The sequence below is a fragment of the Gobio gobio genome (genome assembly GCF_949357685.1).
Source record: "Gobio gobio genome assembly, chromosome: 2".
Classification (NCBI taxonomy): domain Eukaryota; kingdom Metazoa; phylum Chordata; class Actinopteri; order Cypriniformes; family Gobionidae; genus Gobio; species Gobio gobio.
In genome coordinates, this window is record NC_137098.1 from 68,230,284 (window position 1) to 68,255,515 (window position 25,232).

A 25,232-nucleotide genomic window follows, 5' to 3' on the forward strand; every position below is an offset into this window, starting at 1 on the left:
GGGGTGTGATCAGCGCGCACAAGCTTGATTGACACTGCTAAGACACGCCTCCTGGCTCTGATTGGTTGTTTCTTACCGGGAGCGGTGTATTTCTGCAAATGGCAATAGGGCCACTGGGAGGAGCTTGATTTTTTTCACAGATTATCTGTCTCATATTCTACTGTCAGGACATGGTTGAACAAATATGTAAATATGTAAAAATATTTTCACAAAAGTTACCTACTGCAGCTTTAATTAAAAAACAATTGTTGTATAATTTCCAATGGCAAAAATAGACCATCATTATTACATAAATATTAAAAGATACCATCAAATCATCTCAAAATACAAAATTAAAAAGAAAAAATATTATTGAAGAAAAATAAATTGCATTGGTTTTACTTGGGTGGAGGAAGTTTCATTTTTAGGTGTCCGGTCACTTATGAGCGGAAAGACAACCAATGCGACCCCTAAACCAAGAGCAGCAGAGGGTTAAACTGCATACACACTCAACACATGAGCCAAAAGTACAGTCGAGTTGATCTTTTATTTAAAAAAAATGCTGCAACATTTTTAGTTCTAAAATTATCAATTGCCAAAAAGGTTCACACAATAACCAAAACAATCTACAAATCTCTTTACAACAAACCATTTTTTTTAAAAAGGGAAAATGTTAAAAGATTAGCTTAACTTTCATACAAAATGATAAACAGTAAAAAAAACAAAGTACAAAACGGCATCGCCTATATCCATGCATCAGGCCTAGAAACCAAACGCTCAGTTCTACATCATCATCCTCAGGTCAGATCCCGCTTTCGCTGACGTCCACGCGTGTGTGAAAGGAGAACGAGTCCCGTACAGTGAAGCTGCAGTGACCCACACCGGCCCAAGAGCAGGAGGACAGCACTGGCCTCCTCAAACCAGCAGAGATATCTGTGTGTGTGTGTGTGTGTGTGTGTGTGTCACAGCACCAGCCAGGCACAGGGGTAACATTTGGCACACATTCATGTCTTTGCATTTCATGTAAAGGTCACATTTGATTGGTCATGACAGACGCACAACAAAACCAAGACTGCGATTGGAAGAAAACCGGACAGGAGTTTGCTGGTGTGCAGAACGATGTAAACGGATGATATAAAGGCCCCTGGATTCATCAGGATAAAGACAACAGACAAACATGCTTCTCGTGTGCTCTAGTCCACAATCATAACATAGTAAAGCACTTGAGTTTGCTACAATCTTCTAGTGTTTCCTCGGCCTCTGTCCAGCGGTCTCTGATCCTCAGCGGCCTCCAGGTCCAGTAGTTCGTGTAGTGTAGTGAAAACAGACAGACAGTCGTGTAAAAGACGTACGAGTGATATCTAAAAGAAAAGCGAGTGGTTGTGTCCCTCTGCCTCTGTCCCGCTCTCACACAGAGGTCTCCGACTGCAGCCGCATCACGAACTTGTGGCTCTTGGGGTCGATGAACTCCTCGCCCAGGTGGAGGAAGGGCAGGGGCGTGACGGTGACCACCAGGGAGAAGTCGAGGCGGCGGAGGGAGAACACCAGGCCCTGGCGCAGCGCTGACGTCACGGGCTCCTCGCTCACCAGAGTCCACTGCCGCCCCCTGCCGTTCTCACGCTGGTACTGCATGGTGGGGCCCGGGGACAGGTACCGCTCCAGGAACGCCTGAGGGGCGGAGGGAGGGTTAAACACCGGCGGGACAGTGACAGCCTTCAGATAAATGGACAGTTCTTTGCACTGGAATACTTGGATTTACTTAAAACTCTTACACCACATTTAAAGTAATCAAAAGATGATTCAAAATGGTGCAAAACATGAAATATTCAAAATATAGACTTTTCCTTAACAAAAAGTGAACACCATATCCATCATATACACACGTAGATTAACATTTATATAACTTAATTAAATGACCAGCTGCCCTTGTCGTTTGTCTACTGACAACATGCTAATTAAAATAACAATTTATTAATTCATTTAAATAGATACAAATTAAAATAAAGAATATTTTAAAATATAAAAATATTTTTTATTTAGTTAATTTAATTTTTGTAAAATAATAAACAGATAATATAAATGCATATACATTTATTATTCATTTATGCAATTACATTTATCAAAATGATTTAAAAAACATTTTAATTTAATTAAACTATATATTTATTTAAATATTTAATTTTAAATTAATTGAAAATATATTATTTATTAATTCATTAAACTCTTTTTAGATTTTAAAATATTCTTTAATTTAATTTTTGTATAATTTTAAAAACAGATAATATAAATACATAATAAATTCAAATTTTTTCAATTAATGTATATTTTTATATGATTAAATAAAAAACAATATTTTTATATGCATTTTATTTTAATTGTATGATTTAAAAATTATTTTTTGTTTATAAAAAACCATTATAAATTGTTTTAAAATCATACAATTAAAATAAAATGCATATACATTTTTTTATTTTATTTAAACTAATCATTTTGATACATTTTAAAAATAATAAATTCACATTTTTTCAATTAATGTATGTATTTATATGATTGTTTTTAAAATTATAAAACAAATTAATTCAATAATATTTTAAAATAAAAAAGTTGAATTATAATAATGATATAAATACATATTTATTTTAAAAAATGTGAATTTATTATTTATTCATTTTAATTCATCACAATGATTAGTTTAAAAATATTAAAAACATTTTAATTTAATAACCATCTTTTTATATTTTAAAATGTTATTTAATTTTATTTTTTATAATATTAAAAACAGATAATGATATAAATACATGAATTAATTGGAAAAATTGGGAATGTATTTTAAAAATTTATCAAAATGATTAGTTTAAATAAACTATATTTTTATATCCATTTTATTTTAATTGTATGATTTTAAAATAATTTATAATGTTTTTTTATAAACAAAAAATAATGTTGATTTTTGGGGGGGGTCAATCAAATCAAGCCATTTCCTTTGAAATGCTGAACAATATATTGATATTTGAGTAATATTTTCAGTAGTATACTTCATACATTGTAGTTATGAGTTATTTTGCATTTAAATCCGATTTGTGCAAAAATGGCAGTTAAAAAAATTAAACTAAAATAAGGAGAAAACTAAAATATGCAGAAAAATCATATGAATGTTACGTCCGGATCATTCGTCACACTAGCATTGTCAGGTCAAAATGGTGCAAAACATGAAATATTCAAAATATTTCCTCAACAAAAAGTGAACACCATCTCCATCATATACACACGTAGATTAACATTTATTTAACTTAATTAAATGACCAGCTGCCCTTGTCGTTTGTCTACTGACAACATGCTAATTAAAATAACATGAAAAATGACAATTTATTCATTCATTTAAATAGATACAAATTAAAATAAAGAATATTTTAAAATATAATTTTTTTTTTTATTTAGTTAATTTAATTTTTGTAAAATAATAAACAGATAATATAAATGCATATACATTTATTATTCATTTATGCAATTACATTTATCAAAATGATTTAAAAAACATTTTAATTTAATTAAACTATATATTTATTTAAATATTTAATTTTAAATTAATTGAAAATATATTATTTATTAATTCATTAAACTCTTTTTAGATTTTAAAATATTCTTTAATTTAATTTTTGTATAATTTTAAAAACAGATAATATAAATGCATAATAAATTCAAATTTTTTCAATTAATGTATATTTTTATATGATTAAATAAAAAACAATATTTTTATATGCATTTTATTTTAATTGTATGATTTTAAAATTATTTTTTGTTTATAAAAAAACATTATAAATTGTTTTAAAACAATTACAATTAAAACAAACAACTATACAATTATAAAAAAACATTTTAAATTGTTTTAAAACTATTACAATTAAAACAGACAACAATTACAATTTAAAACAAAATACAATTAAAATAAAATGCATATACATTTTTTTATTTTATTTAAACTAATCATTTTGATACATTTTAAAAATAATAAATTCACATTTTTTCAATTAATGTATGTATTTATATGATCTGTTTTTAAAATTATAAAACAAATTAATTCAATAATATTTTTAAATAAAAAAAGTTGAATTATAATAATGATATAAATACATTTTTATTTTAAAAAATGTGAATTTATTATTTATTCATTTTAATTCATCACAATGATTAGTTTAAAAATATTAAAAACATTTTAATTTAATAACCATCTTTTTATATTTTAAAATGTTATTTAATTTTATTTTTTATAATATTAAAAACAGATAATGATATAAATACATGAATTAATTGGAAAAATTGGGAATGTATTTTAAAAATTTATCAAAATAAAAAACTATATTTTTATATGCATTTTATTTTAATTGTATGATTTTAAAATAATTTATAATGTTTTTTTATAAACAAAAAATAATGTAGATTTTTTTTTGGGGGGGGTCAATCAAATCAAGCCATTTCCTTTGAAATGCTGAACAATATATTGATATTTGAGTAATTTTTTCAGTAGTATACTTCATACATTGTAGTTATGAGTTATTTTGCATTTAAATCCAATTTTGTGCAAAAATGGCAGTTAAATTTTTTTAACTAAAATAAGGAGAAAACTAAAATATGCAGAAAAATCATATGAATGTTAAATCCGGATCATTCGTCACACTAGCATAGTCAGGTCATGTTGACACCTGTGAGATGCAGTCCTCAGGGAACTCTGCTCATATAATGCAAACACTGGGGACCTGAAGTGGTCTGGGTATCGCATGCATCATACACCGTCCAGAAGTGTGTGTGTGTGTGTGTGTGTGTGTGTGTGTGTGTGGGCATTTTTTTGTGAAATATCAGGACACAAATGTGTATAATGACACAGGTATTACAAAAAGAGGGTGAAATATGAGGACGTTCCCCATGTCCTCACTTTTCAAAATGCTTATAAAATCACACAGAATTCGTTTTTTTTTTCACAGAAAGTAAACTGCACAGTCTCCTGTGAGGGCTAGGTTTAGGGGCAGGGGCAGTTTGTGTTTGTGTGTGTGTGTGTGTGTGTGTGTGTGTGTGTGTGTGTGTGTGTGTGTGTGTGTGTGTGTGTGTGTGTGTGTGTGTGTGTGTGTGTGTGTGTGTGTGTGTGTGTGTGTGTGTGTGTGTGTGTGTGTGTGTGTGTGTGTGTGTGTTTGTGTGTGTGTGTGTGTGTGTGTGTGTGATGGGTAGGTTTAGGGGCAGGGTCAGTGTAAGGGGATAGAAAATACGGTTTGTACTGTATAAAAACCATTACGCCTATAAAATGTCCTCACATTTCACAAAAACAAACATGAGTGTGTGTGTGTGGTGCTGAATCACCTTGGGCGTCATGTTGTGAGTGATGCAGAACTGCAGGTGGGCGATGATGCTCTCCATGCTGTGGTAGGGCTGCTGGCGCGTGGTGCGCAGGTACTTCTGCATGGCCCGAGCCATGGGGGCGAAGATGGCCTGGGCCGCCTCTCGGGGGTCCATCACCTCCCGCGGGTGCTTGGGCGACGCCGCCGCCTCGTCATCCTGGAGCCGCTTGATATGAGTGAACGCCTCCTCTACCGCCACCACCAGCCTGGAGGAGGAAACAACTATGAGCAAACCTTCTCCACAGACACCAGAGCCAACACCTACACCTTCCCAAGGGTTTCCGGGACTCTGACCTGGCCTTGCGCTTGCGGACCCGGCGGTCCATCTCCGCCTCCTCGTAGTAGTATTCGTTATGAGAGTTGTCTCTCCTGCGGGCGGCGGCCGCGATCATCGCACGAGACTGACCCGTCGAGTTATTGGTGCTGTTCTCTGGGGAGCCAAAACAAGTCAGAAACAAAACACTTTGGGAAGTAACAGAGCAGACACAAGCCAGGATGAGAGCCATGCAGGGGACATGGAGAAAGCCCAGGGGCCATTATGTTAAAACAGTGTCTTAAGATCTAGTATGAGCCAGTCTTACTTTTCGTATCAAATTAGGCTAGTCGATGTTTTTATGTAACTGACTTAAAAAAGTTATGAACAGTCTGAAAGAAAAAAAAATGTATGTCTAACTTGTAAGACTAGTCTTAACGGTTTATGCAACCGGCCCCAGGACAAGTCAGAACCAAAACACTTTGGGAAGTAACAGAGCAGACAAGCCAGGATGAGAGAAATGCAGAAAGCCCAGGACAAAGCGGCCGCGTACCTTCTCCCAGGGAGTAGACTTTGAATCCAGACATCTTTTTAGACAGGATGGACTTGGGTAGATTGAGTAAGGCAGGGTTGTAGACTGGGAAATCAGTGTAGTAGTGATCCAGAACCCACACCGCTGCTCGCTGGATACTGAGAACACACACACACACACACACACACACACACACACACACACACACACCATTATCATCACTTTATTCTAGAGCTACATGATTCACTGAAATAAAACCAATATTGCTATATGGCTTAGTCTGACTATCAAACCACTAAGGCTATGAATATATAAACGTGTGCTGTATTTCAGAGTGAAGCGCGGCACTGAGTTCATTACTAGACTCGCAGACGGCCGTTAGCGGAAGCCAGTGATTATAGTTTATAAAGTTATACATGCGGATGTGTTTCTTATAGTGATGCACCGATCATGATTTGACATGGCCGATTCCGATACCGATTCTTTTCAAGAAAACTGGCCGATTCTGATTTTTTTTTTACACAATAAAAGAATGAAAGTATACATGAACAAGGTGTTTATTTGGTATTTAACAGGCTAAATTGGCTTTTGGCTAATGAAAACATGTCCGCAATCTGAAATTAACGGGAAATTGAATTGGAAATTAAAAGTCTGAAAGGTGAAATTAAAGGCAACAACTGCATATTCTGCAATCCAAGCAAAGATGTTACTTAAATCAGCATTTGTTTTTAAATTCAGTGTAAAGGAAAAAAGTCTTTACCAGTGAAATTAAATAAAACCAAAGTAGGCCAATATAATTGTTCCAAAATGTTAAATCAAATAATGTTTAGTGCAACGAAAAAAACTAAGATGCTACAGCGGATACTTTTTAAATCAAATTAAGTCAATGTAATTTTAAGGTAAAATAAAAATGATCATCCTATAGGCTACAGAACTGATAGTATTTCATTTCAAAAGTGCATGCATGTTCTTCTTTAGGCTACAAAAAGTAGTATTTCGGCTTTGTCACAAGTTAGTCTGTTTGGTTCTCGTCTGATCCAACACGTGAGAAGCTATGCTGAACAAACGCTCACTATCTACACTTGAGCAGGCGCAGAGAGGTAAGCTCGCGCAACTTCAGCTCGCGCAGGAAAGCGGCTCTCCATTCCCCGTCTTTTCCCTCAGTTCTCCAGTTTACGTTTGTAACACACAAGTGACATGTTCCCGAATGATTGCAATATAGGCGTATGTTCTTCTTTAGGCTACAAAAAGAAATATTTCAGCTTTGTCACAAGTTAGTCTGTTTTCGTTCGCGAATCATTGCAATATATAGGCGTATGTGCATGCGGGCGCACTTCCGGAAAAATCGGCAGAAAAAAAAAAAAAAAACAACAACCGGTGCTTCCCTAGTTTCTTACACAAACACAGGGCTTCACTTCAGAAGGCCTTTAATTGATGTGTGACAACACCGGTAATACCGGCGGAGTCTTTTAAATCACTAATTCTATCTAACCGAAAGTAACATGCACACGACCGCTCTGAACTGAAAATGCGCCAGTGCGCGCACACCGTGAATGACAGCTCGTCTGTAAATGCGCGCGTCTCAATCAGTTCCCTAGTTCAGTAGTCAGGGCACTGATCAAGCATTGATCAGTCTATGATTGAGATGCACGCCATGAATGAATAACAGTTCGTCCGTAAAGCCTTGTTTATACTCGGTGCGCGCGGCCAAAATAAATGCGCGCAGTCAGCGGAGTCTCGCACTGCGGAGCCAGGCGAAAGTAAACAATGCGCGCTCTGTGCGGCCGTGCACATTTTACTTTCGGTTTTGAATTAACGCCAATTCGGCTGCGGGTTGCTTGAATTGTGGGTTCATTAGCCTACTATTTTTAATGAAAAACACAACAACAAAACAGATGACAAACTCCCTTAAATAGGCGCTTTTACGTTTCTCTTTGAAACCAAATCTTCCGCGATCTCAGTCAGCTCCTCACTCTTAAATCTGATGAATGACTCCTGCCGCTGCCGAGAATCACGGTCGGATCCTGCTTTATTAAGCAGATACGTTCAGTTTTTATTTGCATTGTCTGTTCTCTAACTGAACTAAATTATTTTATTACTATAAAATAAATCAAAAATACGGTGGGCAAGTGATGTAAGCGGTGTTGAGTCTGGACACCGGTAACACCGGCAACACTATCGACTATCGTAGCAAGCCTAATGGATATAATCAGACAGTCCGGTATAAAGAGACGAGACCGACAGTGCATAACTTGCATTTCAGGGCTTGACATTAAGCCTGTTCACACGCTTGTCCTTCAGACAAGTAAATCTGTCATTCACTTGTCCCGAGTAAAACATTTGCTTGTCCGGACTTTAATTTTTTTTTTTGTAAATATAATCTATAATGAAGCAATATTCTCACCAGTGTTTAATCAGCTTTGACATATTTAAATATGCATATTTGTGATATTTGTACATTTTTATAAAGGGCATTTTTCCATAATCTTATTAAATTTAGGTTATGCTTCAGCTTTCCTTTTATATTCTTAAATTTGATCTATAAATTAAATTAGAATAAGACTCTATAGGCTGTTACCAATCAAATTAAATCATTTACACTGAAAAATGACAACTGCATTTAATAATGTTATGAGATTATTTTAAATATTTTTGAATATACAAATAAGAAATGTTGGAAAGATGAAACTAAACCACCAGTAGGTGGCGCTGTGACCGTCTTAATGAGAGAGTCATTTAAGTCGATTCATTAAAACGCTGAATCATTCACTAACACACACTGTTGCTGTGAGATAAGGTTCTGCTGTGATATTTGTTTGGAACTATTTTCGCTGCTGAAATTGCACCATCAAACCTTTCAAACGATCTAATTTAGACATTTATTTTCTTTAAACACTGATCAACACACATACATAAGATCGTATCGTTTAAATATAACAAAATCTCCAGCGTTTGATTTCAACCAATCACGTTTAGATTTCATAATATTTGCACGCATACTATTTACATCCGCGTAAGACATGACCAACTGCGTTTATGTGAGTGCTCACTGAAGATGGACATTTTTGACATCATTTTGTGTGTATTTGACTAAGGAAAAACAACTTATTTTGGAATGTGCGAGCTCTTTAGGCTTGTGTGCATGGTGTTGGTACGAGCGCAAAGAAAACTCTCTCAAAGAGCTCCTATCCCATGTATTATGAAATGCTATACAATCGCTTGCATGTTCAGATTGGCGAGGTTTAAACAGACGTGGGCAGTGATTTCCATCAGCTGTCCCGCAACGAAAGCGAAAGTGTTGAATCTGAGAGCGCAGATTGCTTTTATAGTGCAGGTGCGATGTCTTTTGAAGAAGCAATTTTGACAGCTAGAGAAGGGAGACGCGCAGTATTGCTGAAATTACTTCTCACAAGAAAGTTTCCAAATGCCTGATTTGATGTGATGTCTTTGTTGATTAATTTTAATAATAAACATTTGCGGTAATTTCCTGCTTTATAAACCCCAAGCTTGCGAGAGTGAGTTAAATTATGCTCCAAATTCAGTATGGTATCGATTTAATATCGGTACTTCGGTATTAGATTGTGGTATCGAGCCATCCCTACCTGTATCGCCATTCCACCAAAAAATACTGAGATATGATTTTTTTGGCCATATCGCCCAGCCCTAGTACGTGTAGTCTTTTGCATCAGTATTTCTGCCTTTATACAGTGGTCAGAATCTTGTCTAGCGGTCACCAGACCAAGCTCAATTTAAGATTGAACATTAGTCTGGGGAGTCTGCTCTGTATATTCAACTGCACAAGAGGCGTGATCAACGGGCATAGTTCAGATGACTCTGTACGCAATTGGATAGTCCTTCAACCAATCAGAGCACAAGAGACGTGATCAACAGGCAATGACCCATCGCTTCTCTATCCGTCATCATGTTTAACACGCCAGGTGGATAAGCCGGTTTGTGTTTGGTCCCCGCAGATTTGTAACAGAAGCAGGATAGAAATATGTACAGGTTTGGGCCAAATCACCGGCAGATCTCGCTGGGTTTACCCAGTCTATCAGAATCCACATCGGACCACAAACAGAAGATATACAAACCCTCGCTGCTGTCCGAAAGTGAGTTGAGCTAAAAATGGCCTTAAAAGTCTTTAATGCTGGTGTATGAAATCATCCTCGCCCACACTGCCGTCTCCAAACTCTCTAGCCTTTGTTCATGATCACTCCTCTAACCCGAGCTGGCCCGCTTTGGACCAAAGTATTCGGCGGGCCAGTAAACCCCACAATCAAGCCCCGGAAGTGACAGTGGAAACACGACTGGCCCTGGCACGCCATTATAAAGCTTGGACTTACAAAGCATTTAACTCGGTGTTTGGCTGAAAGAATAAGGTCATACACACCTAGGATGGCTTGAGGGTGAGGCTGCATGATTATGACTAGGGTTGGGTATCGTTTGGGTTTTCCGATTCCGGTGCCAAAACCGATACTTTTAAAACGGTTCCGGTGCCTAAAACGATACTTTTTTTTTTTTTTTTAAAGGCCACAAAACGGGGTGGATGACATTAAATGACTTTTTATTTTTTATTTAAATTGAACCATTTATTAAAAGTTTAATGTATACTTAAATGTATGAATATAAATAAATACAAAACACAATTTACTTATTTACAAATTCACAGTAAAACCTAACCCAACTCCAACAGGCCTAATATAACTCTAAATAACAGTTACAGTTATATCAGCAGTCGTCTGTATTCTTGCTCTGCTACAAACCAGCTTCCAGCTTCAGCTTTATTTTGAAATATGATCATATTCGCTGGCTAAATATTTTAGAACGCATCGCCTTAATGTTTCCATGGTGACGCGTCATGTTTCTCACATGACACACAGCAGCCGCAATAGCGCTGACAGCTCAGCTGTATCGGGTTTATTTCGTTTTTTCTTTTTATTCAAAATATTCACAAACTTCTTAACTGTGTCACGAACTATCTGATGTTCAAATGTGTGAGTGAATGTGTGTTAGTTGATCTATGAAGCGCAATGGGCGGCGCCATGTTAGTTTATGCCTCAGAATCGGATCTGTCGGATTTACAACACTTGAGTTCATTCTCGTCTTACGAAATACATGAAAGTCAGTGACCAGTGAACTGGAAGAAGAATAGAGTAAACGATATAGTTACTTTATAATGTGCATGTATCTGATGTGAATAAAACACGTAACGTTAGTCAAATTATAACCGTCTGAAAGGATTGTCATTGCCGCTTTCATAGACATCAGTGTGTGTTTTTTGCTAGTAGCCTACTTATGAGCATTTAAATGTCTGAAACCTGAAATAAACATGATGTGGTTGAAAACACTGAATAGTTGTCATGAGTTGTGATGTGACGAGCGCTGAGCGTCTGTCTCTGGCTCAGCCAAAGTGCGAAAGCATGTTTGAATTTTGGCACCGAGATGAGGAACCGAAATCTGCGTTCTGATTCGGTCCGGTACATACCGGTTATATAAGTACCGGTGCCATATTGGCACCGTGTTTCGGTACACAACCCTAATTGTGACAAATCATTTCTGTTCTGGACAAGAAAACAGAACTGGTGTGATATTGCTTAACTATATCATGACGTAAATATGAGACAAACTCAAGCAGGGGCATTTCTGTCCCAGTATCTTGATTTTAGTCATACTTAGTCATTCTATAGACATCATCATGCAGGAAACTGTTGCTTTTCATCAACTGTATGAAATGTAAGATGACCTACGTAGGTCTGTTATTTTTATACCGTAATTAATCAAGCTAGTTAACCCGTTAAATCAACTGCCCTAATTTAAGCTACTGTGTTGTCATGAAGCCCTTAGCATTGAGCTACATCAGAGCTGTCTCATCATCATGAGCTGAACTGGGCTGGCGCTCTCACCTGAGGTGACCCACGTTGTAGAAGCGGCTGGCTCCATCGGTGGTGCGGACCACTTTGAGGCAGAAGGCCGGCCTGAGGTGCCTGACCTCCAGGAGCACGAGCGCCAAATACTGAATGAACAGCAGCGCGTCCACCAGCGAGACGGCGTATCCCACGATGCCCCTGTAGTCGCGCTCCCTGGGCTCCAGCACCCTCACGCCGTAGAAGAGCCAGTAGGACGCCACGAAGAGGAAGACCAGCGCCATCAGCAGGCAGCGGAAGACGAAGAAGCGCGGGAGCGTGGCCCGCGGGGGCCGCAGGAACAGAGCCCAGGACGAGATGAGGAGGACCAGCAGCTTGAAGGCCAGAGAGACGTACAGGCCTTCGCACGGCGTCCCGCAGGGCTCCAGAGAGTCACGCCACAGCAGCTGAGGCAGCAGGAGGAAGGCCAGCGGCGTCAGGAGCGCAAACAGACCCAAAATACCGCTCAGGACGGGCCCGGCGAAACGACGGCACTCCAGGGGCGAGGAGTCCTCCAGCTCTTTAGACGCACGCGTGAGGTCCTCATTGGAGACGCTGTGCTCAGACGTCCCGGTCACTACGGTGGTGGTCTCGCCCCAGTTATCATCCTGACAGGAAATACACACAGTCTGCTTAATATCGTTAACTACAACAAACTAAACATTCTGTGAAATACAGCGGAAATAAAACTGAAATACTAGAAAGGTATTTTATTTACAACTAGAAGTTGTTAACTTGTATAAAAGTATTATCATTAATTATATTTTTAAAAAAAGTATATGTGAGATTTCAATCCGTTTTATGTTTGTAAAAAAACTGTTAAGAATATATATAAAATAAAAATAAATTAAACCTAAAATGTGATAAAAAAGACAAGCAATTACTCAATTAAACAACTGAACAAACTAAGAAAATAAAAGACCATTAAAAAAAATAAACATAATACAATTACAATAACACAAGAATGAGTTACATGCGGTGTTGTTATTGTTAACTAAATATATATATATATATATATATATATATATATATATATATATTTTTTTTTTTTTTTTTTTTAAATCATTCAATAAATCGCAGAAAACCTTAATTTAAAACTAAAATTGGATATGTATCCACCAACAAACTGAGCTAAATATATATATATTTTAATAAAAATAAGACTAAGGGCGTTTTCACACCTGAAGGTCAGAACTGAAGTTCATGTTTTGATTCATTTTATACATTCGGTTAGTTTTGGTTTGGTTTCACATTGCAATTATGCGAGTGCACTAAAGAACTGAACATGACACACTTGCGTCCACTCGTCTTCATCTATGTGAGCTGCATCTGGACTGTGATTAGTTTGTAAACGGACGTGCGTCTGACGTCAGCGTCTTTGACAAGAGTGAATGAACGGACGCATATCGTTGCCACTATTGAACAGTGCGCATTGCTGGACTATTTTCTTTTCGTTACATTTAAAAGTGGACATTTCAAGCTTTATATACACATATATCTCATGTTTGTGAGACGAGTAGCTGCTGAGTTTGGGTTTATTTGAGCTCCAGTTCATGTGTAAAGCATGTGATCGCTCCCGCGATTATTGTCTGCTATAGACTATTTGCTTCTTATTTATTAAATCCAGCCAATTATCTGATTAAACGTTGATTAAAATTAAGATACAATTTTATACAAAACGAAATGCACATTAAAGAAAGGCTTTTTAAGCAAAATCATACAAAATTTCTTTCAAAATCATTTCTGACCATCATTTCACTTTTCATAATCAATGTAGCCTAGATGAAAATAACATTATAATATTAAAAATAAACAGGAACTTCCTGTAAATGCTCTGAAAGTCTGAACCATACAGAAAATGTTTTCACACTAGAAACGAACCGAAACTTTGTTCAGTTTGATCCGGATATGTTGTACGGGGGAGGTCTCACACCTGTAATTTTGATTCGGACTGAAAAGTCTGAAAATCCAGACCAAACAAGGTAGGTGTGAAAGCACCCTTAAAGCTACACTGTCTAACTTTTTTTGTCTATTCTTAGCTAAAAACACTTAGTTCTTTCAAAAATATATGTGCTCATTAATGTATATTTACTTCTTTCAAGTAATAAAGTATTCTCGTAAGTTTATAATATGCCATTGAAAATAGATAAGGTAATGGGATCTAACGGTGGTCGCCATGTTGCCCCTCCATCTTGAAAGTACATTAGCCAAAGAGGGACATACCCGTAAATTCAAGCTTCGCCTTTCGCGTTCAAAATTCTCCGCCTCGCGCATGTGCGCGTCAACTTGTTCAGACTTGTCTGGTGCATGCGCAGAGAGTTTTCATCTCAGCAGCTCCAGTAACAGAGTTATACGGAGTTTTCCTGGCTTGTTTATTCCTCAAAAGTCTGTTTTTCCTTGTGTGGTATTTCTGTGCGTTAATAACTCCGTAAGTAATAATAGTTATTGTCATTGTAGATGTGTGTCAGAGTGTGTCATCGCGTAATTCAGTTGATGTCACCTCAGAAGTATTTTTGTGTCAACATACAATAGCGTAATGCTCACCTATTTGAATAATCATTCAGTTATTTTGTTATCAACAATGTTTATTCGTTTATAGAAAATATTTGCTTGTAATGTATGTTGATGGAAATATGTATCAGGTCTGATCGGCATATTAACAATTGTTATACAGAGCGCACTGCAGTGCTAACGTTAAAGCGGCGCACACACTTTTGTAACCGGACACCGCTTGTTAGCAGCGGCAGCTCCGCTCCTTTTAATGCAGCTGCATTTAGCGCCTATATATGGTACAATAAGCTCTGGTTTACGGTTACATTATTCAAATGTAACTTATAAGTATAGTTATACAGTTCTTAACTGTGTATCTTCTGTCATGTCATTATCATATATATTAACCATCCTTATTTGTTCTCTCACAGAAACCACATTTATGTACATCCACGCAAACCTGTTTATGCCTTGCAATTGGATGACTGAATAAACATTACTATCATCAAAGTTCACTCTGGATTAGCTGCAGTTCTTTCTAGCCGAATAATTAGGCCAGTTGAGTTCCAACCATCCCACTGCGCACAGAATATCCCACAGGCACCGTGTCGAATGTGGACGAGGTCGAACTGGAAGCCATGTTAATCTTGGACTAAATCGGCCACCGTAGGAGTTGAAACGAAATCGGAATTGAGAGGAACAGAAACTAAAAGTCACTGGATGGTCATATACCTTTTCACCACAAGATGGGGGAAAATATCACACAGTGTAGCTTTAAACTTAAAATAAAACTTGAACTAAAATAATAAATATCACAGCTGAAAATTGAGCAAATTCAGAATATGAATAAATAGTCACATGGACTGATGTTATGGTACTTTATTGCACTTTTTGTCCGTTTTGGTGCTAAACTGCTACAGATCTCCATCCAGCACATGCAAAAACACTTCAAATCACCAAAACAAGAAATTATATTTGGTATGAAGAAAAGCCTGTTTTATGAACAATAACATTTGAGCACCATTAAAATCAACAACATTACCAAAGTGCTGTAGAAAAATAATACACAGAGAAAAAATAAAGAAAGAAATAGATCAAATGTACACTATGGCTGGTGGAAAAGCCACATAAATCCGTGTTTCCTGTAGATTTGATGTGTGCTGATGTTACTGTATTGTCAGTAATGTGTAGCATGCACTGACCCGCTCGTCTCCGCGGGTGGACTCTGCGTCCAGCAGGGGCTCTCCGGGAGCCTGGATGGTGACAGACTTGTCTCCTCGGCTGCTGCTGTCTCTGCTCTTAGAGCGATGTCTGTCCCTCCGGTCCCTAAACACCAACGGGACAAACCACAGGTTACAGATCATACAGCACCGGCCTTCAGAGCCAGCCACTGAAGCGCCTTCACACGGCAAAGGAGGAGAGAAGCCTCTGATGAAGCTAGGGGTGGCGAAATTACCAACATTTTATTTTTCATTCTATTTTACGATAACGATATATTTATCCTGATGTGCTGTAGATATTTTTTGCGTTAAATAAGGATTTGATCCATTATCAAAATTTGATCCCACTGAAATCTACTTTCTTCTATCAGACGAACACAATCAGAGTTATATTAAATATGGCCTGGCTCTTCCAAGCGTTATCATGGCAGTGAATGGTAATTTCACAGACTAACATGTAGATTTGAAAAGAGTATGGCGTCTGCGTGTACCTGTGCTTGCGAGAGCTGCGTGAATGGGAAGACTTGTAGGAGTAGCCCGAGTACTGCGACTCGTTGTCCATGTCTGGGGCCGGTGGGCGGGGTTTATGGGCCCCAGCTCCGCCCCTGGAGCGTTCGGTGGTTCCGCCCAGCTGACTCTTGCGCTCCGAGATGGATTTGGACGACAGAGACAATGGCAACTTCAGCAGTTCCACCTTACTCCTGAGAGAATCTATCTTGGAGGCGGGCGGAGAGGAGGGGACGGACCTGCAGCAGATTACCAAATACTTCACATTAGAACTCTTGAAACTATAGGTTCACTTCAATCCTGAAACACTGTGTTGGGGTTCTTGACAGTGCATTAAAAATAAATTAATAATTATAATAGCCACAGATTGCAATAATCAAACTTTAATACAAAAAGTCAAAGTTTTAGGTTGATGCAGATAAGAGAAGCCGTTTCCATCGCCTATTTTCATGCACATTTTGGGGTATCACTTAAAAAACGACTGTTCACAAACTCCAGCATCCCAAAACAAGAGAACATGACAGCGTTTCGCAACTTCCATTTTTACTACAGATATTGTGCATCTATTTGCAAGGAAGTGATGATTTTGTTCCCTTGAACAAATGAGATGGAAACTGCTTTATCCACAAATGTTTTATGCCATATTCCAAGTTGCAAACTGCAAATTCCAAATTGCAAGTTAAAATTTGCAACTCTGAATGGAAACATAGCTATAGAAAAATTAGCAGACAATTTAGCGCCAAAACAACGAAGCGCCTCGATTATATTTGTATTTTGGTTTCTAAAAAGATCCTACACTATAAAATCGAATTAGTTAGACTTACTTAAAAAAAAAGCATGCAAACCGAATGCCTTAAAACGACAATTAGTGAAAGTGAAATAGAAATAGTATTTTGTACTGAGTACTTGATAATTTACTATAAATAAAACTGCAGCTCTTGTTTCCCTGTCTGCAGTGGTCAGTATCTATCAAAAGTGCTACAAGGAAGGACTGGTGGTGAACCGGCGACAGGGTCATGGAATCAAACTGAGATGCTCTGTGTTTTCTGACACCTTTCTATCAGAACCAGCATTAACTTCTTGAGCAGTTTGAGCTCCAGTAGCTCGTCTGTTTGATGGGACCACACGGCCCAGCCTTCGCTCCCCACGTGCATCAATGAGCCTCGGCCGCCCATGACCCTGTGGCCGACTCTGTCAAGAGCTGCAGTTTTGGAGATGCTCTGACCCAGTCGTCTAGCCATCACAATCTGGCCCTTGTCAAACTTGCTCAAATCCTTACGCTTGGCCATTTTTCCTGCTTCTAACACATCAACTCTGTGGACAAAATTCAGTTCACCTGTCAGTGGTCATAATGTTATGACTGATTGGCGTCTATATAAATATATACCCTTCCTTTTGGAATCAAACATTTGTGATTTCATCTTGCATCGCGACATCAAAAGGAAGAGAATTATAATAATATAAATGAAGTTCAAGAGCCCAACCAAAGAGAACACTGATCTCCATAATGGTGACTTCAAACAAAAACATCAATTTATAAAGTCCGCTTATGAGATTTTCTTTCCATTTTTTCAGTTGTTTTGACAATTCAACATTCAAGATGACTTTGGGAAATGAGTGAATGCAAACTAAGATAAATAACTGCAAAACGAGTGAAAGTCCCCATGCCTCAATTATTTTATTTTTTTTGACAAAATGGCACTCAATTCATCTAAACTTGGGTTTTCTGAGTAAAAAAAGGCATAGTATGTGAATAGTACAGATTACTAGACTTTCTTTTTAGTGTGCGATCTTATCACATATCATATTTTCCAGCCCTAATTTAAACACATAAACCCGAAACCCCACATCTGACCTTTGTGTAAAATCGCAGAGCCTCATTCTTAAAACACGGGCTGTGGAAATCGTCTTAAATGATTCTCACCGAAATCGCCTCATTCAATTAAGCGCAACTATTTCGGCAACACAGAAATTCGTTCTGCTCATGTCATGAATGATGCCCATTGTGCTCGAACATCTCACAGGAATACACACACGCATAACCGCATTTCTAATCATTTTTTACACGACTTAAAAGTATGAAACGAGACGAACAGGTGTCATTAACACACTTCTGTGGTGCTTCCAGAACATCAAAAACACGTTGTAACTAAGCGAAGCGTCCGGCATAAGGAGCTCAGCATCTCCATAAAAACCCCATTACTCAACACACACACACACACACACACACACACATTCCCCAGCCATCGCCTGTCATCTCCACAGCAACTGAGCTTGGCTGTTACTATGGGAATGAATGTGAGGGTATGAGTGTGATGGGTCAGGAGGGGGGTCTGTTTCTATGGCCGCGTGACCTTTACACGTACACCCTTTTATGAAAGTATGAAATTTAAAGCAGTTTTCGGAAACACCGGTCTATTCCTGCATGGTTCTGTGCCGGGTTGTTTTGCTCGTTCTTAAGTAACGGCTCAATTCGATTATCTAAATTAGAGGCGGCACTGTGGCGTCTATTTTTGCTCCTCTCGCTCACATTTCTGTCTCCTAACAAGACTCATGTGAGACGGCCTGAGACAGACAGCGTTTCTTCAAGCACAAACACACACGCTGAGTGTGTGTGGGCCGTCAGGAGTTGTTTACAGAGCTGATAAGACACCATTTGTCCAGGACGGATTCGGAGCATGTGTCACCCATCAGTCTGAGGCTCTTCTCTCGCTCGCTGCCCTTCAGGAACACTCTGGGAATCAAGTAGAGCCGGGGACCCAACTGCTCATGTTTCAAACGCTTTCACACACACACACACACACACACACACACACACACACACACACACACACACACACACACACACACACACACACACACACACACACACACACACACACACACACACACACACACACACACACACACACACACACACACACACACACACACACACACACACAACGTATCAGTTATTGTGTTGCTAAGACAAATCACAAACCAATCTTTCTTGTTTTTCGATTCAGGTCATGAAGATAATATCGGTTAATGCATACATAAGTTATTTATAAAAGCACATTTTCACACTCCAGTAATTAATGTAAGCTTGATCTATAAGGAATATATCACTATAATGTGTGTTTATTTTACACAATATTATTCGTTTTTGTTCTGTATATTACATTTGAAGGTTTTTTTTGTGGAGGGGAACTGCAATGTTTGTGAACACCCAGAATTTTACATTATTTCTGAATAAATGTGACTTACACACTAATGCGACTTATCTGCATTTCTTTTTTTTCCTCTCTCAAGAACACAATTTTGACCCAGTACGACCTAAATTATTGAAATTCTTCATGAAATCATAAAAGTGGAATTGTGAATCAAAACATTAAACTTCTCAAGATTCCCACAATTAGACATTCACATATAGTTAAGTGTCTTAAAGGGACAGTACACCCAAAAATGAAAATTAACTACCCATCCAAACCCTTTCGTTCATCTTCTGAACACAAATGAACATCTCTGATGAAACCTGAGAGCTTTCGGTCCCTTCATTGACAGCTACAGCATACAACATTTCAAGGTCCAGAAAGGTAGCGAAGACAGCATTAAAGTAATCATGTGACTCCAGGAGTTTAGTCTCAATTTTGTGAAGTGACAAGTGCTTTGTTTGCGCAAATAAAACATAAATTTACCACTTTATTTACAAAATATTAGGCCTAATCTCTGACGCCCATTCACGAAACGTCTGTTCTCGGGTCAACCACACGCATCCATGAATGTGCATTGGAGATTAATATTTTGTAAATAAAGTGGTACGTTTTATTTGCGCAAAAAAGCTCTCGTGTAGCTTCATAAAATTAAGGTTAAACCACTGGAGCCACATCTGTACTCCCTTCGTTTTTGTTCTCTATATTACATGTGAAGGTTTTTTTTGTGGAGGGGAACTGCAATGTTTGTGAACACCCAGAATTTTACATTATTTCTGAATAAATGTGACTTACACACTAATGCGACTTATCTGCATTTCTTTTTTTTTTCTCTCAAGAACACAATTTTGACCCAGTACGACCTATATTATAGAAATTGTATTTGTAATTGTATTATATGAAATCATAAAAGTGGAATTGTGAACCAAAACATAAAATTCCTCAAGATTCCCACAATTAGACATTCACATAGTCTTAAAGGGACAGTACACCCAAAAATAAAAATTAACTACCCATCCAAACCCTTTCGTTCATCTTCTGAACACAAATGAACATCTCTGATGAAACCTGAGAGCTTTCTGTCCCTTCATTTCTACACATCTACAGCATACAACATTTCAAGGTCCAGAAAGGTAGTGAAGACAGCATTAAAGTAATCATGTGACTCCAGGAGTTTAGTCTCAATTTTGTGAAGTGACAAGTGCTTTGTTTGCGCAAATAAAACATAAATTTACCACTTTATTTACAAAATATTAGGCCTAATCTCTGACGCCCATTCACGAAACGTCTGTTCTCGGGTCAACCACACGCATCCATGAATGTGCATTGGAGATTAATATTTTGTAAATTAAGTGGTACGTTTTATTTGCGCAAAAAAGCTCTCGTGTAGCTTCATAGAATTAAAGTTAAACCACTGGAGCCACATCTGTACTCCCTTTCTAGGGCTTGAACATGGTGGTTGCGTAGCTGCCAATGAAGGGAAATAAGATGAACGAAGGTCTTACGGATTTGGAACGTCATGAAGGTGAGGAATTAATATTTTTGGGTCACATTTTCAGCCGTTTCGTTTAACAAAATCCAGTTTTTTTCAATCGGAATCCACGCGATTGGGAATTTCACGTGAGGACGAAAGATGCCCACGCAGATTTCAAGTTCAACAGTTCAAGTTGGCCTGGCGAATTCACCACATTAACCAAAAAGAAAAGCTGGACGGTCTGAAAGTGACTTTTGTGTGAGATGTGCTATAGACAATGCTTGTTAAATTTGGCTAATGTGACCACACCTGGGACACAGCTGCCAATACTTTCGTGTTTATGTGGGAACTGCTCATAAACGCTTCAGCTACAGGTGTGATAGTGCAAGAATCTGAAACAAAAACATACACTATATCAAGAAATGTCGGCTGATCATTTTTATGTCATGTCCAATAGCTAACAGGATGGGCAAGATAGCGAATACTCCAGTTTTAGAAGAGAAAATGGATGTCGCCGCATTATAATACACAGAAATACAGATGATACCTGACAACAATAGTGCATAACTAAAATTAATCTGCACAGCTACAAGATCTCAAGAGGTCCATGATACCAACATAAGCGTCTACATCCTACAAGATAGCAACTGAATGTGAATCCAGGACAGCAGGGCTAGGTTTACTGTAAAGCCTCAGAAGTTCATCTGGTATTCTGTGCGGTTGCGTTCGGCAGCTGCAGAAATGTGTGTGAAGGTTAGGCGTGGCAGCTGTGATTTATGAACGAAGACACCGGTCCCAGGTGTGTATTCTGCCTGGATATACAGTTACTCATTATTCCAGGTCTCATCTGACCTATTTAAACAACATCACAGTTGAACAAACACACATGCTCAAGTGTCACAAGACACATCCCAGGCACTAAATGAAGCATAATATATCAACTTAGCTGCACTTTCGTTTATGAAGGATTAAAAACATATTGTAACGTCAAAATGTTTGTAAATGAGCGTCTATTGAGTGTTGCAATCGCGTTCTCCGGTTACAGTCTCCTAGGAGACGGCACAGGAGACATCTGAGCTCATCGCACCGCACGGGCCTCAAAGCCTCGGACTGGCGGCGTCAATCACCGCGGCATGACATGAGCGACACCTGCGCCGGCCTCGCCTACGAGAGTCCGAGGCTTTCGGGCCTTCATCTCGACGGGACACAGTAACCTAAATACAACGTAAACGACCAAAATTCAGAAAAAATATATGGATTTTTGTATACGTTCTGAATGCATGTAACGTTTAAGTGTATACAACAAAACCCAAATAAAAGGGTATCTAGTGCGAGCATTAGATGAGGTTTTGCTTGAGAGCAAAATACAGTGACAAATCACTTTTAAAACGTGTTTGAAATGAAAAATAGTTTGATGTATGCACATAAGGTTGAAATCAAGCTCAAACGCAAAAAGAGTGCATTTAGAGGTCGGTTTCGATGAAAACGCAGACAAATAAAAATAAATTAATATTTATCAAAGTTACATTTATGGGTTGTGGAAATGTTTTATATCACTTTCACATTACTTGCATTGTCTTAAAATACGCACTAAATGCAACAACATCCCGTGAATAAGTAGCACAAGCGATGCTCGATTGGACAATGAATCGTTCTATTGAACCGGATCATTTCAATCATTCAGTCGAACCGATTCGCTACATTTTCGTAAGGCGGGTGACATGTTGGAAACATAAACACAAAACATGTCAAAATAACAATTAAAAGAGTTAAATACTAGGTCAACAAAAAAGTAAGAGATACGAAGCTTCTGGGAGGGTGACTCAAACGGTTTATGAAACGAATCGATTCGCCGCTAAAAAATGAATCATTACACTAAATACCACTTTATCGAGATACGACCAAAGAGCAAAACAAACACTTTCTTTCAATTTAAAACTGTTAATTGTGCTTACAAACAGATTGCAGACATAAAACGTCCTTGGCTATACTATAGTATATATCTATTGTACCTTTTCTTTGTGGATCTGAACACAAAGAGTCCGAAAGAATCTCTGAAACAAACCCGCATCCAAACGCCCAGTTTACAGAAAACAATGAAAGCGAATCTTTCGCTCCGTTCCCGTGCGTTTAATTGCAAAGTCCACACGGATTCACGGCCAACTGTTTAACTTTATATGCATCATGCAACACCAGACGGAATATAATACACTGACCTGGTAGAAAACCATCCGAATGAGATACTAATGTTTCAAAACGGAAGTAAAATTGAGACTCTGCATCCCCAGTAATGCATGCAGCGACACTTTCTGTCGTGTCTTTGTATCTCTTTTCACCAGAACAATAATCCACACGACACAAAAAGGGGAAATAGATCCTGTTTTCTGGATAAACTCACAGTTTTCAGATGAGTAAACCCTCCTCTTGTTGTTTTAGAGCCCCGGATCATTGAATGTGAATGTGCTCTGGCCCGCGGCTCTACTTCGCGTCCGTGTGTGTGTTTTTTTTTCCTTCACAGAAACTCGCATATTTCCGTCTCCATTCAAACCTGAGCTGATACACGCCCCGAACGGACGGCCGACTGACCCGACCTCCCCCACGTTCCTGCTCCGCCCTCCGACACACACACACACACACACACACACACACACACACACACACACACACACACACTCATGGGGAGGCCATTACACCGCATGCTTGGAACATATATTGTATATATATATACATTATAGATATATGTACATATTGTATTTATGTGTTTTAATATCTTTTAAATGTTCTTTTATGTTTTGATTTTTTGATGCTTGGTAATGTGTGTATATGTGGATTTGCATTTTAGATCTTGTCAGTTTTACCACTTGTTATTTGTATTTAAATGTTTGTTCTGCTCATTTCTGATGTGCAGGTTTATATCCTATTTTGCCTCATTTAATGTATATTGATACATTTTGGAATATTAAAATACAGTATACAGGTGCTGGTCATATAATTAGAATATCATCAAAAAGTTGATTTATTTCACTAATTCCATTCAAAAAGTGAAACTTGTATATTATATTCATTCATTACACACAGACTGACATATTTTAAATGTTTATTTCTTTTAATTTTGATGATTATAACAAGCAACTAAGGAAAATCCCAAATTCAGTATCTCAGAAAATTAAAATATTACTTAAGACCAATACAAAGAAAGAATTTTTAGAAATCTTGGCCAACTGAAAAGTATGAGCATGAAAAGTATGAGCATGTCCAGCACTCAATACTTAGTTGGGGCTGGTTTTGCCTGAATTACTGCAGCAATGCGGCGTGGCATGAGGAGATCAGTCTGTGGCACTGCTCAGGTGTTATGAGAGCCCAGGTTGCTCTGATAGTGGCCTTCAGCTCTTCTGCATTGTTGGGTCTGGCATATCGCTTCTTCCTCTTCACAAAACCCCATAGATTTTCTATGGGGTTAAGGTCAGGCGAGTTTGCTGGCCAATTAAGAACAGGGATACCATGCTCCTTAAACCAGGTACTGGTTGCTTTGGCTCTGTGTGCAGGTGCCAAGTCCTGTTGGAAAATGAAATCTGCATCTCCATAAAGTTGGTCAGCAGCAGGAAGCATGAAGTGCTCTAAAACTTCCTGGTATGCGGGTGCGTTGACCTTGGACCTCAGAAAACACAGTGGACCAACACCAGCAGATGACATGGCACCCCAAACCATCACTGACTGTGGAAACTTTACACTGGACCTCAAGCAACGTAGATCTCTTCCTCCAGACTCTGGGACCCTGATTTCCAAAGGAAATGCAAAATTGACTTTCATCAGAGAACATAACATTGGACCACTTTTTTTCCTTTTTGTCTTTAGCCCAGGCGAGACGCTTCTGACGCTGTCTGTTGTTCAAGAGTGGCTTGACACAAGGAGTGCAACAGCTGAAACCCATGTCTTGCATACGTCTGTGTGTAGTGGTTCTTGAAGCACTGACTCCAGCTCCAGTCCACTCTGTGAATCTCCCACACATTTTTGAATGGGTTTTGTTTCACAATCCTCTCCAGGGTGCGGTTATCCCTATTGCTTGTACACTTTTTTCTACCACATCTTTTCCTTCCCTTTGCCTCTCTATTAATGTGCTTGGACACAGAGCTCTGTGAACAGCCAGCCTCTTTTGCAATGACCTTTTGTGTCTTGCCCTCCTTGTGCAAGGTGTCAATGGTTGTATTTTGGACAACTGTCAAGTCAGCTTCTTCCCCATGATTGTGTGGCCTACAGAACTAGACTGAGAGACCATTTAAAGGCCTTTGCAGG

General features: G+C 38.2%; 1 protein-coding gene across 3 annotated transcripts; it reads right to left on the reverse strand.

The window, feature by feature from the left end:
* Positions 1–207: 207 nt before the first annotated feature.
* Positions 208–23,550, reverse strand: vangl2 (VANGL planar cell polarity protein 2). 3 transcript variants are annotated; one of them, XM_079807024.1, is made up of 8 exons: positions 23,338–23,550; positions 16,256–16,510; positions 15,747–15,870; positions 12,055–12,662; positions 6,173–6,309; positions 5,661–5,796; positions 5,329–5,572; positions 208–1,647 (listed from the first exon to the last, which is right to left on the reverse strand). In XM_079807024.1, exons 2-8 carry the CDS (start codon positions 16,324–16,326, stop codon positions 1,387–1,389), a joined length of 1,581 nt encoding a protein of 526 aa, XP_079663150.1. In that variant the 5' UTR covers positions 16,327–16,510; positions 23,338–23,550; the 3' UTR covers positions 208–1,386. The 3 variants fall into 3 exon arrangements, with proteins under 3 accessions (XP_079663150.1, XP_079663151.1, XP_079663149.1); XM_079807025.1 differs by having other exon boundaries at positions 23,156–23,455; XM_079807023.1 differs by lacking the exon at positions 23,338–23,550 and adding an exon at positions 22,952–23,196.
* Positions 23,551–25,232: the final 1,682 nt, after the last annotated feature.

Coding starts and splice junctions, on each gene's coding strand:
- vangl2 (XM_079807023.1), bottom strand. CDS start 23,010: ATGCGGGTTTGTTTCAGAGATTCTTTCGGACTCTTTGTGTTCAGATCC. Junction 16,511..22,951: donor TTCAGATCCACAAAGAAAAG/GTACAATAGATA, acceptor AATCTGCTGCAG/GTCCGTCCCCTCCTCTCCGC. Junction 12,663..15,746: donor CCACCCGCGGAGACGAGCGG/GTCAGTGCATGC, acceptor ATTTCCTGTCAG/GATGATAACTGGGGCGAGAC.